Source organism: Erithacus rubecula (genome assembly GCF_903797595.1).
Source record: "Erithacus rubecula genome assembly, chromosome: 25".
Classification (NCBI taxonomy): Eukaryota; Metazoa; Chordata; class Aves; order Passeriformes; family Muscicapidae; genus Erithacus; species Erithacus rubecula.
Window position 1 is genome coordinate 5315479 of NC_136677.1, and position 14867 is coordinate 5330345.

The following is a 14867-nucleotide window of genomic DNA, read 5'->3' on the forward strand; positions in this document are numbered from 1 at the left end:
TATTTCTTCATTGGGATCTTCCCAAAACAACCAAAAGAGGCCAGGAGGTGTTCATGGAAAGAAGAGTTCAAGTACCATGTCACTGAGCTGCCAGGGAGGTGCAGCTGTTGGTCATTTCAGACCTGCTTAAATCCCTCTCTGGGGCTCCCCAGAAGTGCTGGTAAATTGCCACGGAAACACACTCCACATTTCCCATCCTCATTCTTTATATTATTACAATTCTTTTTTTATACACATAACCAGGCTAGTTTTGTGGTGTGTGTGGGAGAAGAAAAAAAAACAAACAAAAAACCAACAACAAAAAAGGGATTTCAAGGCATAAATAATATAAAAAGGCAACCATTTTGAAACCAAGATACATTCATATGACACTACTACAAAAAATAAATAGTGACTCTCTCTGTTATAATTAACATCCCCCCGTGACTCCCTTTCAGCGATGCTGCGGTGCAGTTCCTGGCCTTAAGTGGGGACAATGGTCACTGCCTCAGGTTTCCCGCAGCTGGAGCTGACAAAGGTCCCCAGAACCATTTAGGGTGACTCTGGATGATGAACTCCATCCTGGTTTTTCCTTACAGTCCTTGGAAACAGGCTGAAGAATGAGGGGACTCCAACTCAAAATGTGGTTCGATGTTTCCGAGTGCACGCAGCTGCTGCCTGCAAAGCAAGAGTGCAAGGGTGGGTGGTTGTGGGGGGTTTTTTCAGGAAATTCTCTGTCAGCTCAACAGACCACATGCCCCAAAAACTCTTTAATTCCAGTAGGTGGTGCTCTTTGGGCTCAGGCTGTTTTCCACCATACCAGGCACAAGCACAGGGCATAGGCTCTATCCCACACAGCACCCATATGGAACAGGTCATGCTGAGGTCAGCCCAGCACTGCAATAATAAAACCTGCTCTGAGGTGGCTGCTCCTGAAAACAGCTATGAAATAATGCTGAACCTTTAGGATTCATTTGCACGTGGCCACAATTCACATAACTGCCACATTCACCCCAAATCAGCAACAGCTCCAGGCATGTGGTGGGAATGGCTCAGGGAGGAATTTGAAGCACCAAAGCCACACTGCTGATCTGGCACACCTTCCAGAGGTGTGTCCACCTGAACCTCCCTTCCCCTGCTGCTCAGGAGGTGCAGAGGGAACTGCCTGATTGGAGCACATGAGGTGCAATGATTCCAGGCTGGCATGAGGAACAGGTTCTCTTTCCACCAACAGAGACCAGGTTTCTTTCCTGTGCCAGCTCCTGCCTCCAGGATGGCTCTGGAATGCCTGTGTGGCCTGTGTCGGGGCCAATGGGTGTGCATCCATCAGTCACAGCCTCCCTATGTGTCAATGAGCCCTTTTTAGAGGCATCAATCACAAGGGCATGACAGGCCCAGGCACTGGAGCTGCACTGCTCCCACCTTCCACGATGGGAAGGGCGGGACGCTTCACCTTCCTCCCAGCCTGCTCTTACAAGGGTTTAATTACTGCCTTCTCTGCAATAAATTAAGCTCCTTAGAGATGTCCTACAGAATATTCCCAGCTTCCCAGGCAGGTGCAGGGTGCCTCACCGTCCATGCAGTCCAGAGAGAGCTGGCTGATGCCCTCCTGACAGCAGGGATGCTCTGCGTGCTCCCGCTGCAGCCGGGCGCTGCACTCGGGGCTGCCCGGGGCCAGGCACATGGCCACCATCACCTGCGGGCTCAGGGGCTTCATCTCCACACCATCCTGCTGGAAAGGGGCTCCCAGGGGCACCACGGGCAGCGTGCTGCTGCCAAAAGTGCCGTTGGTTTTGGTGAAACACCTGCGGGAGGCACAGAGGGCAAAGTTACTCAGAGCGCCTTCTTCCCCCCTCTCCTCCCCCTGCCAAGGTTTAAGTGTTTTATCATATCAACAATCAGAGCATTTGTCAAATCGGTTTTAAATATATCTGTGGAGCGATTCTGACATTAAGAAAAGGATTGAGTGTCTTTTTTTTCCTCCCAGCAGACAGCTGAAAGCATTCAAAACACGCTCAGTTCCTTCCCCCATCGATTGAGACCCAATGACCTGACTTGTGAGTCCATTTCTCCATCAAAGCAACTCCATAAAACATGTTTTCACTGCCAAGATAAAGAGCTCAAATTTGAAACCCAAGCAGCACACTTAAGTACCTTGAAAAATAAATACTAAGTGTTATTGGAGTGAATGCAAATTAGAAAAATAGATGCAATATAAGAAATTTTACCTCCCCTCCCCCTTCTGCTTTGTAAGTCAGATTGTGGCCCTGCAATACCTGTGTAAAGCTGTGGAACTGAAGTTAAAGTGCTGAATCAATTGTTACAGCTGAGGTATTTAAGCTTTAAACAAAAAGGAGCAGGACTTTGACACACATACCACCTTGGCATGAGGGAAAATACCTCAGTGTTTGCAGCACCACGAACAATGTGGCCTCAGGGAACATTTATAGAAACAATTCCTACATGACAAAGCCATAACTAACCCAAAAGGAAAAAGTTCACTTGCACAGCTACCACAAACTTTGAGAAACTACACTCCAAAATGCTCCTTGTTATGTGGTGCAGGACAGAGATGGATCTGCAGATAAACACATGGAAATAAGGATGAGGAGTGTTCACACCCACCAGTGACACCCCAAAATGTTCCTGCAAAAGCTGAACAGGCTTCAGGCCTCAGTTGCAAATACAGCTCTGAGCACCCTTCATCTCTTTTCTTCCTACCAGATGTAAACCCATCCCTCACCTGCTTTGCTCACAGGGATCAGCCCAGTGCACTTGGAAATGCAAAAGTTGATCCTTGGCTCCTGCCTGCTCAGCTGCTGACTCAGCAAGTAACACCATGTGCTGCTCCAGACTAATTCTGGCCCAAAACTGAGCAGAGCAGATGAAAAATTGCTGGAAAAGGAGGAAAGATGGACTGGTACACCAGCAGTGCCAGGGCAGCAGCCAGGAGAGCTGACCTCGACAGCAGCCCAGCACTGAGCTCAGAAGGGTTTAAAACCAGGACAATGTTAAGCTTGGCAGTCAGTCAAGTCCTGCCCATGTCTCAGAAATCACTTTTATACCATTAAAAAAGTCATGGCAATAAGGAAAATCAACACACTGGAGGGACCTGTCCTACAGTCCTGCCAGAGCCTCAGCTCATTCCTGAAACCTGATCAAGACCTGGGATCAATATTGCCAGAACTAAAAGAGCAACAAAACACCCAGCAACACAAATAAAGAGGAGGAACTGCAGTGAGCTTCCCCTTCAGCAGCTGCTTCACCTGCAAAGCCAGAACAGGACAATTGGGTTCCCTCTGGAACCTGCTCCCCTCCCAAAAGCTGTGAGGATGGAGCAGCACTAAGCTTCAACCTTCAATCTCCTATTTTGTCCTTCTGCTCCTCTAACTGCCTCCAAAATCATTATTCCAAGTACCAAAATACCACAAAGCCACTGGAGAATCCACATGAAACACATCTGGTTCTCAAACAAATCCATTTATTAGTTTGCCTTTCTCTCCACAGAGGTTTTGACTGTGCTCACTTATTATTTAGGAAAAAAAAGGCTCAGAGAAACCCATCTAAATGTTTGGGTTTGCACATTTCTGGGGGTTTCTTCTTAAAGATACAGAGGTCAGTGGAGTTCTCTATATTATTGTAAGAGCTTGAAGGATGTTTCAACACAGCAGTTCAGCCTTCTAAGCTTCAAATACCACATTTTGATGGAAACTAGCCATGGGGATATCCAGAGCAGACTGTGGAGGAAGAGTGATGTAAAATCCCTGCTGTGGAAAGCACATCTATCAATTCTTAATACTGAAACCCTACTAAACTATAATCTAAAAAAAATAATAATTTAGATGAAAAAGCTGGAAAAAGAAACTGATGTTCCTACATTTGAATTGTGCATTTCAGATTTTTGATCAAAAGACAGTGAATTTGCAAAGGAGAAAGATCTGCAGAAGTGTAAATTCCTCTGCAAACGTCAGGTATCTTGAGAGCTTTAGCACAAAGGCACAAGAGAAGAAAAAAGATCAATTCTCAATCCTGTCAACCACAGGCTTTGTCCACAATAGCAAAGCAGGTCTCCAGTTTTCAGCAGCTTCTCCCTCTGGCAAGGCTCCACCAGCAGTTATGAGGGATAAAGTGCTAATTTAAACAGAAGACCCAGGGATTTCAGCACTGCAATAATAAAACCTGCTCTGAGATGGCTGTTGCTGAGAACAGCTATGAAATAATGCTGAACCTTTAGGATTCATTTGCACGTGGCCACAATTCACATAACTGCCACATTCACCCCAAATCAGCAACAGCTCCAGGCATGTGGTGGGAATGGCTCAGGGAGGAATTGAAGGCACATTGCTGATCTGGCACACCTTCCAGAGGTGTGGCCACCTGAACCTCCCTTCCCTGCTGCCACGGGGGGGATGCAGAGGGAGCTGCCTGGTTTCAGGCTGGCATGAGGAACAGGTTCTCTTTCCACCAACAGAGCCAGGGCCAGGGGGACACTGAGGTTGAACAAAATGGGGAAAACACTCCAGCCTCAAATTCCCATTTGCCAAAACCTACTGAGCTGACTGCACTAGCCCAGCAGACCCTCCTCCTCCTCCTGCCATACACCCAGCTCCCTGGTGTAATGCTCAGGCACGTTCTGCTCCTCTCCATCCCCTCTCCCATGTCCTCTTCCCATTCCCCCAGCCCCAGGACAGGAACAGAGCAGTCCCTGCTCTGCCAAACCGAGGTTAATGATCCCCTCAGGGGCAAGGCAGCTGTAAGGGACAACTTGTTTCTCTGTCAAGCAGTCAAATATAGAATGGGGCTGTGAAAACTCAAAGTTCAGGCCCTGCTGATGACCCTGGGAGGAGCAGAGCAGTTGCAGAGGACAGAACTCTTTCCCTTGCTTTCTTAGGGGGGGAAAAAAAAGAGCAAATAAAAAACTAAATGTGTTTAAAACTGGAAGCAAGCTCTTAATTAGAGTGTAACACATATGGCATGTTCCAAATTATGGGGAATCTCAGACATCCTGGTGAGAGCTGCTGCACAGCCTGCTCAAAATCCCAGCACTGGTGTGTGAGGGAACAAATTGGGTTTTCCTGAGACCTGCCAGGGACACTGAGCCAGGCAAGGCGTGCCCAGCTCCACCTGCAAGCAGCAGCTTGTCTGCATTACACTGTCATGCACATATTTATGGAAGGAAAAAGGATTCAAAGCTCACTATAAGAGGTATTTTAAAAAGTAAAACGATGAAAATAAAGTGAACTTGTTTTCTGCCTTCAACAGCAGCTTTATTGTTCAATAGGGGTTAGATTCAATGATGCTTGTGGGCCCAGTTCAGAATATTCAATGATTTTATGATTAATTTCAACTCAGCTTAGCCAGATGCACACCTTAAGGCAGCTGAAGATTTAAAAAATACTGAAAAATCAAAGTATGATTGAAAAAAAGCCCAGAACACACCAGTCAGAACAGCCCAGCTTGTCTAACTTTCAGTCCTATTTCTAATCATTAAAATAACCAGAGATCTAGTCAGAAGCCTAAGAGGATAATAATTCCAAAAATGAAAACTTAACAATTTTTATTAGATTTCTGACTGTCAGCTACAATGCAAAAGGTTGATTTTCCCTTATTCTACACAAGAATCGTTTTCCCATTTAAAAAATGCATCCCACTCTGACAATGGCTGGTCAATCTCCTCCTGAAAGCCTCAAGAACTTGAAATCCCACATTTTACAAAGAATAGCATTGTGAAGACAAAGGGGTGAGTTGGTTAGTGCTCTTAAGGGAATGTCAGGAAGTGTAAAATATAGAAGACAAATTAAATCAAATTTGACAAGCTCCATGTGGAATGATTTTGTTATCTCAAAACTGAAGAGAACACAGGAAATACAAATTTTTAGAAAAAATCCAGTGCCCAATCTGGAGAGATCCTAGAGAGCATCAGGGGACCAATGGGGCTTTAACAACTTGTTTTTTTCATGTTTTATTATTTTTTATTCTGTCCTGTGGACAATCCTCAATTGTTCTCCAGGTGTGCCAGCCAGGATTCCAGGGCAGCTTTTGTCAGCCCCAGCCCAGCACACAGAGGGAGGGCAGTTCTCACCTGTTATTGTTCCGACAATTCCTGCAGCTGATGCACTCCGAGGGGTCAGCCTGAGGCACTGCTGTGTACAGCCCACCACCCTGCAGCAGGAGGGATTAATCATAAATAATTAGAAATGAAATCACTACTGGGACAGCCAAGAGCTCTTTGACTCAGTTTCCCCACTCTGGTCCCGATATCGATGCCCTGCTCCGGGCTGTGCGTGGCATGGCAACACTGAGTGATTGTCCAAAGGCCAGGGCTTTGCCAGTGTGTGTGTCAGGGAAAAGTAAATAACTGCAGCTTAGACAAGTATGTGGTCATTTCCCTGGTCTGTTTTCAGCTTAATATGCTGAGGTTTAATTTAATAAACACACTGTAAATATATTTCTTTTTAACGCTGATGACAGACACGAAAGTGAATTGCTGTTCATTAGCACGCAAGGCTTGTTTAGGGAGACAGAGGATTAAATTTGGAGGGCTGATGTCACATCCAAACCCATCCCACTTTCCTGCAATTACTCAGATTAGATCAGTTTACTTCACTACACTGATTTTTGAACCGTTCTGTATTTGTACAGATGGGGTAATTCCTCAGCCAGCAATGACTCCGGGTGAGAGGGATTTTGTGTTGTTGGTTTTGGCTAAGGGGGCCATTACAAGCCAGTTGAAATGCCCAGATTAACACATACCTCATTGTTAGGGACCAGGCAGACAGTGATGGGGGAGCCACTCACACGGGGCTGCAGAGCCAGGGCTCCAGGAGGGAGCCAGGCTGGGAAGGCTCACCTGGATTTTGGCAGCTCAAGTGGTAGGGAACTTCTAGCAATCCCTTCTTTTGCAAAAACAGAGCTTATCCTCAAGTTTTTGAGGGATAGGGAGCACTGAGGAAATGCCTAATTAGTCTTGATTGCCATCCTGGCCAGTTTCTCCCTTCCTCATTTAAGCCAATCATTGAAACAATAAAGAGCGACCTAACGAGGATCAGAACATCCTGTTCCTCTGTGCAGTTCCTCACCCTCGTGCCAGTCCCAGCCCTTCTCCACGGGCATGTGACATCGTGTGACATCGTGTGACATCGTGTGACATTGTGTGACTCCAACTTTCTACAACAGGGAGTGGGGAAAGGGAAACTCAAGCCTGTCACCTGCTCCCAGTAGTGTTGGGTGGACACCTCATGGCACAGAGGAGCTCCAGGCACCAAGACCTGTGTCATCACACATGTATTTCCTTCTTTCCACAAAAAAAAATAAAAATGGGAGGGACAAAATATAATGCAAACTCCCAGTTTTTCACCTGGGTAAGGTTTTGAGCAGTGCAAATGTTACCTCCCTGAGGGATTGGAGCTTTTTGGAGAGTTTCACCCACTGAGAGGTTGGACAGGTCAAAAAAACCCAGTTTGGGCCTTGGTTGCTTTTGAAAACAACCAAAAGTGGGGACTTGTTGCTACATGGGTAGGCCAAGGACAGAATGGGGTGAAGAACTGACTGGTCTGGGCTAAGACTGGAGGGAACTGAAGTGGCAACTACTGTGCAAGTGCTAATTTGTTGTTCAATAAAATGAAGTGCTTGTGCTCAATTACCAACACAAACAATAGACTCGTTTTTTTTCTCCAGAAACAGCATGGGTTATTCAGACTTTTGAACTTTTTCTTTCAGTTTTCCTGGGCAATGTTCACAGTTTTGAGTAAGTTTAGTAAGTTTGAATGCAAGCCATCTGTTTCCATAGACAATAATGAAATCATTATTCTCTCTTGGAAACAGGACACGTTTCAGCAAATTAAGTATTTTTCCACAGCATACAAAGGCTGCATCGCAGACTGAAATTACTTTTTAATTTTATTTTCAATTTCAAAACAAAAAACGAGCCTGTCTCAACAGTCACAAACAGGGGACTGAAAAAAAAAAAAAAAAAAAAAAGGCAGTGTTATTGCTGTGCTGCAGTTCAAGATGTATGGGGCACTTCATTCCATGGAACCTCCTGTGCCATTCGTGCTTTGCCATAATTAATAGCATTGCTCAGAGTTACAGATCTGAAACAGGTGGGGGAAAAACGGGTGATCCATAAAGCTGCAGAATAAGCAGCTATAATTAAATATATTTAACTTGGAGATTGAGAAATACCATATGTACAAGTAAAGTATCTCAGCCCAGCACTGAGGCATTCTCAGAGCTTACATGCTGTTAGGAGGAGGGTAGAGGCAGATTTCCCAGAGTCAGTGGAATTCTTGCTGTCATCTGATATTCTCAAATGAAAACCATGATGTTTGTATCACAAATATCAGCCCAGTTGCTTCCTCTGGGATAAGGAATTCAGTGGAACTGGCAGTTATCAATGGATGAGCATTCTCCCACCCAAATTAAGCCTGCTTCCACAGCCCCTGAATGAATCCCAAGCTCTGTGCTGAGCCTCCCACCCTGTGTAGGACCTTACGTTCACGAGGTGATGGGGATGTTCATAGTCCACACGTGTCCTGGACAGGGAGTTGGTGTGCCCTGGGTGCAGTCCTGCTCCTCCTCCACTCATGATGCCATTGACCCCATTGCCAGCTTTGTGGTGCACATGGGGACAGCCATTGCTGAGGCCATTGCTGAGGAAGTTTCCGTGGATGCTGCCGTTGACTCGGCTCGTCCCAGGCAAGGTCGTGTACTCAATCATCTGCCCACTGATATCTGCCCCTTGGTACAGGTAGCCAGGAGGGTCATATTCTGCAAAAGACATTAGTGCTGAAAGCACTTCTGTTGCTAAATGAGAAGCTAAATGAGCATGTCTAAAAAATAAATAAACTTATTTTTTTCTTTCTCCAGCTTTTGTGAACTAGCTCTGATATCCAACTGCTTAGCACACAAATGCAGCTGTGGAAAACAGCCACATCCCGGACAGCAGACCAGAAATGCTGGTCTGGAAGGACCTGGCTGATGCCAATCACTACAAGAGCATCCTAAAACCAGGCTTTTTGTATCACCAACAGCCCCTCTGCTGTATCTGCTGTAAGCTGCTTCCAGATCTTTCCGGATTGCAGCTGAAGACACTATCTTATCTTGCAAGAAGTTTTGTTTCATTTCTCTCTGTAGGAGAGTAAGAGCACTTAAAAATAACCACAGGCCCTGGCAAGAGCAAGGCTGATTTATGCACAAGGAGCAGAAAAGGCCAGTGCAGATATTCTGTTGGCTGAAGGTTGTTGGTGGGTGCAGAGCACCTTGCAAAGCTCCTGCTCCAGGCTCCTGCTCACTAATGAACACGTTTTCCTTATTAACACCTCTCTGGAAGACTTGGCCATTGAATGCCATCTCATTGTGCTGGGACTAAGAGCTAACAAGGGACTTGTCCTAGAGCTGCAAGTTCTCTTTCTTTCCAGATGCACTCAAGAAAGGGAGAGATCCACGGTTTAACTCTCCACAATTTTAACAAGCGATTGTGATTACACATGCTCTGCCTCTGCAATCATCAGAGACCTATGCAGGGGCCTAAAGTTAAACACAAACTGCAGAAACTTTGCCCAGACCTTTCCCACACCACACTCTGGGTGAAACTGCGGCACAATCCTCCAGGGATACACAAGGATAGGGGGAGCATCAGTGTGAAGGAACAGAGACATTGCTGCTCTTCAAAACCCAAGCCTGCACCTAAGGCACACCTGGAAGTACAAGCCTGGACAGTTGGCTCCAAAGAGGAAACTACTTCCCATCATAAAACGCAGCATGGGCATTGCTAATTTGACTCTGGTGACCTTTTCCTCGGGAGAGCAACCCGCACTCACTGTGCATGGCGTTGTGCTGGCGGTTCTTCCAGAGGCACATGGCGATGAAGGCGATGAGGATGAGCACCATGACGCCCAGGACGCAGCCCACGATCAGGTAGAGCATGTCCCCGCTGCGCACGGGGCCGCTGGCGGGCACGGCCCCGCTGCCCCCCGCCCTCTCGGGGGGGTTGGGGGGCGTGCTCAGCTCTCTCACTGGATATTCAGAAGCTCCCGGCGTTCGTTTCACTGCATGAGTAGAGATAAGTATGTGTGCATCCTCTAAATGCATTTGCTAAATGGGGTTATTGCGTCGTGAAATGAAAATAGTTACTGCTGGGTCTGAGTCCCGTTGCCTCGCAAAGAAAGCTTCCAAGTCAATATTAAATCCTACAATAAGAATGCCAGCTCCTATTGGGTAATGAGTGTTTGCCTTGGAAAATGGTGATTATCCTGCCTGCTCACCCGCTCTTTGAGGTCACTGGAACTTTAACGAGCCCACGAGGTACCCGTGGCTGCAACTGCTCTAACTCCCGACTTGAAAGAGCACAAATCTTTCCACTTCTGAGGTCAGAAAAACCACAAGACGCATTTCTCTCGCTCAGGCTCTGCCAGATGACCTACTCTTATCTGATGTGAACCCTGCTAACCCCCTTTCCAAACCACACAGTTGAAGACCAACCAAGATATGAACAGAAAATCACTTAAAATGAGATGCTAGTTTAACCTAGGAATTGCATTTACATTAGTTTCCAGTACACAGTTCAGATATATTTCGTTTGACATTGAGAACCTAAAATAGGTGCCTGGCTTAGGAGTGAAGCTGGTCAGAGAGATACAAACACCTCCATGCAGGTATGTTGGATAAGCTGGATCACCCTTATAAGCCTGGGGGAGATCAATTTTAAGGAAGAGGCAGTGTGAATGACAGATTACATCTTGCCCATTTTAAAATTAGAGAAGAAAGTTCTGTTCCTTGCAGGAAGGAGACCAACTGTGCGTGCAGCCTTGCAGCCCTGCAGCTCCTACTCCTTCCTTCAAAGGTTTCACTACTCACTTCACTGAATTTTGATGCTTCCTCTCCCAGAGGGCTTTTTTCTTCTTTTTTTTTTTTTTTCCGAACATTTTTTCATAGCACTGCATTTGAAGTTTACTGTCTGCATTTTCCCTTTACAGCCTTACTTGGTTTTAGAGATTAAAGGAGACAGGAATTCTTTGCAAAATAAATGGTGACTGCCATATCTGACACTTCCCGAGAACAGTACAAACTTTGTGCCAGAGGCATGCAGGATTAGGGATGGAGGCAGCCAACACAGCCATCAATTGCTGTGGTCTGCACTTATACAACGTGTCACAGAGCCCTGAAGACATAAAACAGATGTACAAATCAATTCTGTCATCTTCAGGCGCATGGTTGTCTCCTAAGGAGAGGCAGCAGTGCTATCTCTGAGGGCAGGCAAAGCTGCACAGCTCTGCTGAGAGCCTCAGGATCACTTTCCATATGTTCAAAACAATCCCAGCTTCGGAAGACAAAACAATCCCCTGAAACATTCCAGAAAATTACAGTCATCATGGCAGCTGACTTTTGTGCTGCACAAAAATTCCCCCAGCGGGTCTTTCCCATCCCAAAGGCCACTTGGCTCAGCCCTGCAGCCTCACCTTTGGTCTCACAGATCATCACGTTGCTGTACTCGCTCTCCCCTCCCTCGTTGTAGCACTGCATCTTAATGTCATAAGAGGTTTCAGGCTGCAGGTGATTTATCAGGTGCCACTGCTTTGTACCTGTGGGGGGACAAAAAGTAAATCAACTGCAGTTCAAATACCCCCAGGAGCCAGAATTATGGATGAGTGTATCACCAGGGGCCTTTTCTACCAAATGCAGGGGCACTGCAGCTTCTCTTGTTAGCACAAATATTTTTGGTAACACTTTATGGACTTAACTGAAACCATGGTCCACCAGTGGCATCCTGGCTCATGGCAGCAGGTTGGGTGATCTTGAAGGTCCCTTTCAACCCAAATTATTCCATGACTCTATAAGACTTGCATTATCTTGTAAAATTGATTATAAGAAAGACCTTTGGATGAATTAAGGTGAGCGTTTTTTCAGTATTTTATTTTAAAGAAAGTCTTTCTCTACAAAAACCAGGACTCACTAAATCCAAAACCCAGACATACAAATGCCCACATGTGCATTCCAGTTCAACAGCAGCCTTGTGCACCCTAAACATGGAACTGCCAAAGGATGGGTTTAGGGTGGACTATGCTGACTATTTACAGTACACTGGGAAAATAACAAGAACTACTGGCACAGAGAACTTGGGACAAGGAAGAGCTTGGCTGTGAGCAGACCTTCTTCAGGTGTGAGGTACCACTGCAGCCATCAGTGCCATGTAGGAAGGACCCATCTGGGCTGCTCAATTTGGCCAAAACCCCAAATAAGTGAGCGTGCATTTTATGAACCATCCTGGGAACGCAGCGAGCCTGTCCTGGTGCCACTGCCCCTGCAGAGCCTGAGCCCCAGCCCCAGCAAAGCAATCTTCTCTAATAGGATGGTTTTGTCATCTCTGGCCCCTGGCCAGCATTTCATTTAGACACCCTCCTGAAGTACTGAGCACTTCAGGATAAATCACTCCCAGTTTTTACTTTCGCGGGCTTGTGACAAATTTTACTAAACAGCGACCCTTTTTTTTTTTTTTTTTTTTTTTTTTTTTTTTAAGGGAGTTTAATTAACTGTTTGAGTGCTCTTAATCCCTCTTGGAAAATACCACCTTGAACTGTTTCCACTGTTTCTAAGGAACTGTCTACCACCTACTGATTTAAGCATTAATAAAAGGCTCGGGAGTGCTCGGCGGGGCAGGGGCTGTCACGGTGACGCTGCTCAAACAGCTCCGGGACCCCAGCCCAGCCCCGGCAGGGCGGGGGGATCGCGGTACCCAGGAGGGTCCCCGGACCGGGGGATGCCCAGCGCTGTCTGTGCCCGGCTCTTTCCTGCTGCACGTCCCCCCTTGAAGCTGGGACCGCCTTCCCCTAAATCGCACGTTTTCCCAAGATTCAGGCTCGGTTTTCCCGGCGCCCCCACCCCCAAGCATTCCTTTCGGTAATTACTACACCAGGTTTTAGGTTTCCGCTTCAAACCATTAGTGGAACTGGAATCAGTACAGGCACTTTAACTGTCCTCTCCGTGCACCATTAGCAAGGGAAAACATTTAAACAACTGACATCAGACTGCATTTACATTTAAAATTCAATCTCCAGGATCCTCGAAACAGAAAAATTCAGAGTAGAAACAGAGAAATGCAGGGCATCGCTGCAGGATGGGTGATTTTTTTCTTTGCTTTTGCTTAAAGAGCCTGAGAGATACTGAGGAGCCATCAGAGTCAAGCTTCTTTGCTTGTTTTTTTCCTTCAAATAAAATCTGATTTTGCCTGTAGAGGCATTTATAAGGGGGGAAAAAAATGGTTTCTGCAGAGTTTTGAATGTCTCGAAAGACAAGACTTAACAGGAAGCGGTGAGGAAAGCCTGCGGCAAGCACTTAGCTAGCACAGGCATCACAACACTTTTTCCACAACTCATGCAGTCATTTCAAGATAAAATTCCCTGTCAAAAACCAGATTAATTCAAAGGTAACCGAGGGGGAAGAAAAAAGTGAAGAACAAGTGATTTATAGTAAAAATACCTTAAGTCACATGTTCCTCTACATATTTCACATCAAGTGCTTCCAATCACAACTTAATTGAAAATAGTTCTCTTTTTTTTTTTTTTTTCCCCTCCTGAAAAGCTAATTTAGGGGAACACAGTAAAGAAAAGTTGAAGTTTAAATCTTTCCACCAAGTGATTTCTGTTGCAGGCTCTGGCAGAGCAGAGCAGCTGCTAATGGTTTCAGACTGCCACAAAGAGTTCAATACACACATGCTCGGAAAAAAACCCCGAAACAAGCTAATTTCACAGCACAGTGGAGCCCACTTAAACAACTAACTGCTCAGTGTATAAGATTTATAAACACATGAGTTCTGTCTAGCAAAGGCTAAAATACATTTGCAGATGAAGGTGCAGCCTGCATAAGGTTCTTTAAAGCCTCTGAGCTCAAACTCTGGATCTTTAATAGCTTTATAGTGTGCAAAAGCTTATGTCATGCATCAAAGTACTATGTGCAGTATTGTCTGGCAGGGGAAAATTTTCAAAATAAAGGTCCATTCCTCTTGTAACTGAATAAATGAGGGGGAAAAAAATAATTAACGTCATTGGGCCAGAATGAGATCACTGCATTTGCTCAGCCCGAGCAATAAGGACATTAAATAAAATATTTTTTAAAGGGTTTTCCACTTCTGGACTAATATAGACATTATCTAATAACTTCTTCCAGGAAAATGATGATCTAATATGCACAGGGGAAAAAATAACTTGATTAAAAGGCAAAATGAAGCACAAACATACTTGCATTTGCAGAGTGCTACAGCACTTGAGGCTACAAGCAACTTCCTTACAGCAGAAGTGATTAGGCAAGGTGAGAGAAAGGCAATTACACACAAGGTACTACCAGCTTAGAAAGTCCATGCTGGGGTAAATAATTTTAAAAGCCAGCAAGTTGTTACTACAGTCTTCAACTCAGATGTTTTTATCCTGGGTTAAACCTCATTTACACTGCTTTCTCTTTATACAACTTGAAGCTATACCAGTTTAAACAGACCTTCATTAAGGATTTGCAGCTGTGTAACAAGCCAAAGCCAAAACCCAGCATTTAGTTCTCAAGCTTCCACATCCAAGAGGCTTCAGAAGGAAGAAACCAGCTCACGTGTGGGCAAAACCCCACGTTAGGGAGTTGAGATTGCTCCTTCTGTGAGATATATTATAAAGACTGCTTGGGAAAAGCAGTTTAGATTTCATATAAACACAGCCAGCATGGCTACAGGGTGTCCTTCCCCCTGTGCAAGCACCGTACCGTCCACGATATCGCGCTTGTAGTCGCTGTCGTTGTCACTGTCCGTGGGCCGGTAATAGATGTAAAACCCCTGGATGGGAGTGTTGTTGTTGCTCGATGTGATGTACTGCAAAAGGATTTTGAGAGAATGCATGAGAGGAGAAAAGTTT

At 45.6% G+C, this 14867-nt stretch overlaps 1 protein-coding gene across 1 annotated transcript in view; it reads right to left on the reverse strand.

Annotated features, from left to right (window-relative positions):
* Positions 1-323: 323 nt before the first annotated feature.
* The window catches only part of CDON (cell adhesion associated, oncogene regulated), a 54905-nt gene continuing 40361 nt past the window's right edge, over positions 324-14867 (reverse strand). The window contains exons 14-20 of the mRNA XM_079326784.1: positions 14719-14824; positions 11439-11561; positions 9801-10028; positions 8474-8748; positions 6062-6141; positions 1552-1784; positions 324-657 (exon numbers count right to left, since the gene is read on the reverse strand). Coding sequence (XP_079182910.1) covers positions 488-657; positions 1552-1784; positions 6062-6141; positions 8474-8748; positions 9801-10028; positions 11439-11561; positions 14719-14824 — 1215 coding nt within the window. The 3' untranslated portion in view covers positions 324-487. The remainder of the gene's footprint in view (positions 658-1551; positions 1785-6061; positions 6142-8473; positions 8749-9800; positions 10029-11438; positions 11562-14718; positions 14825-14867) is intronic.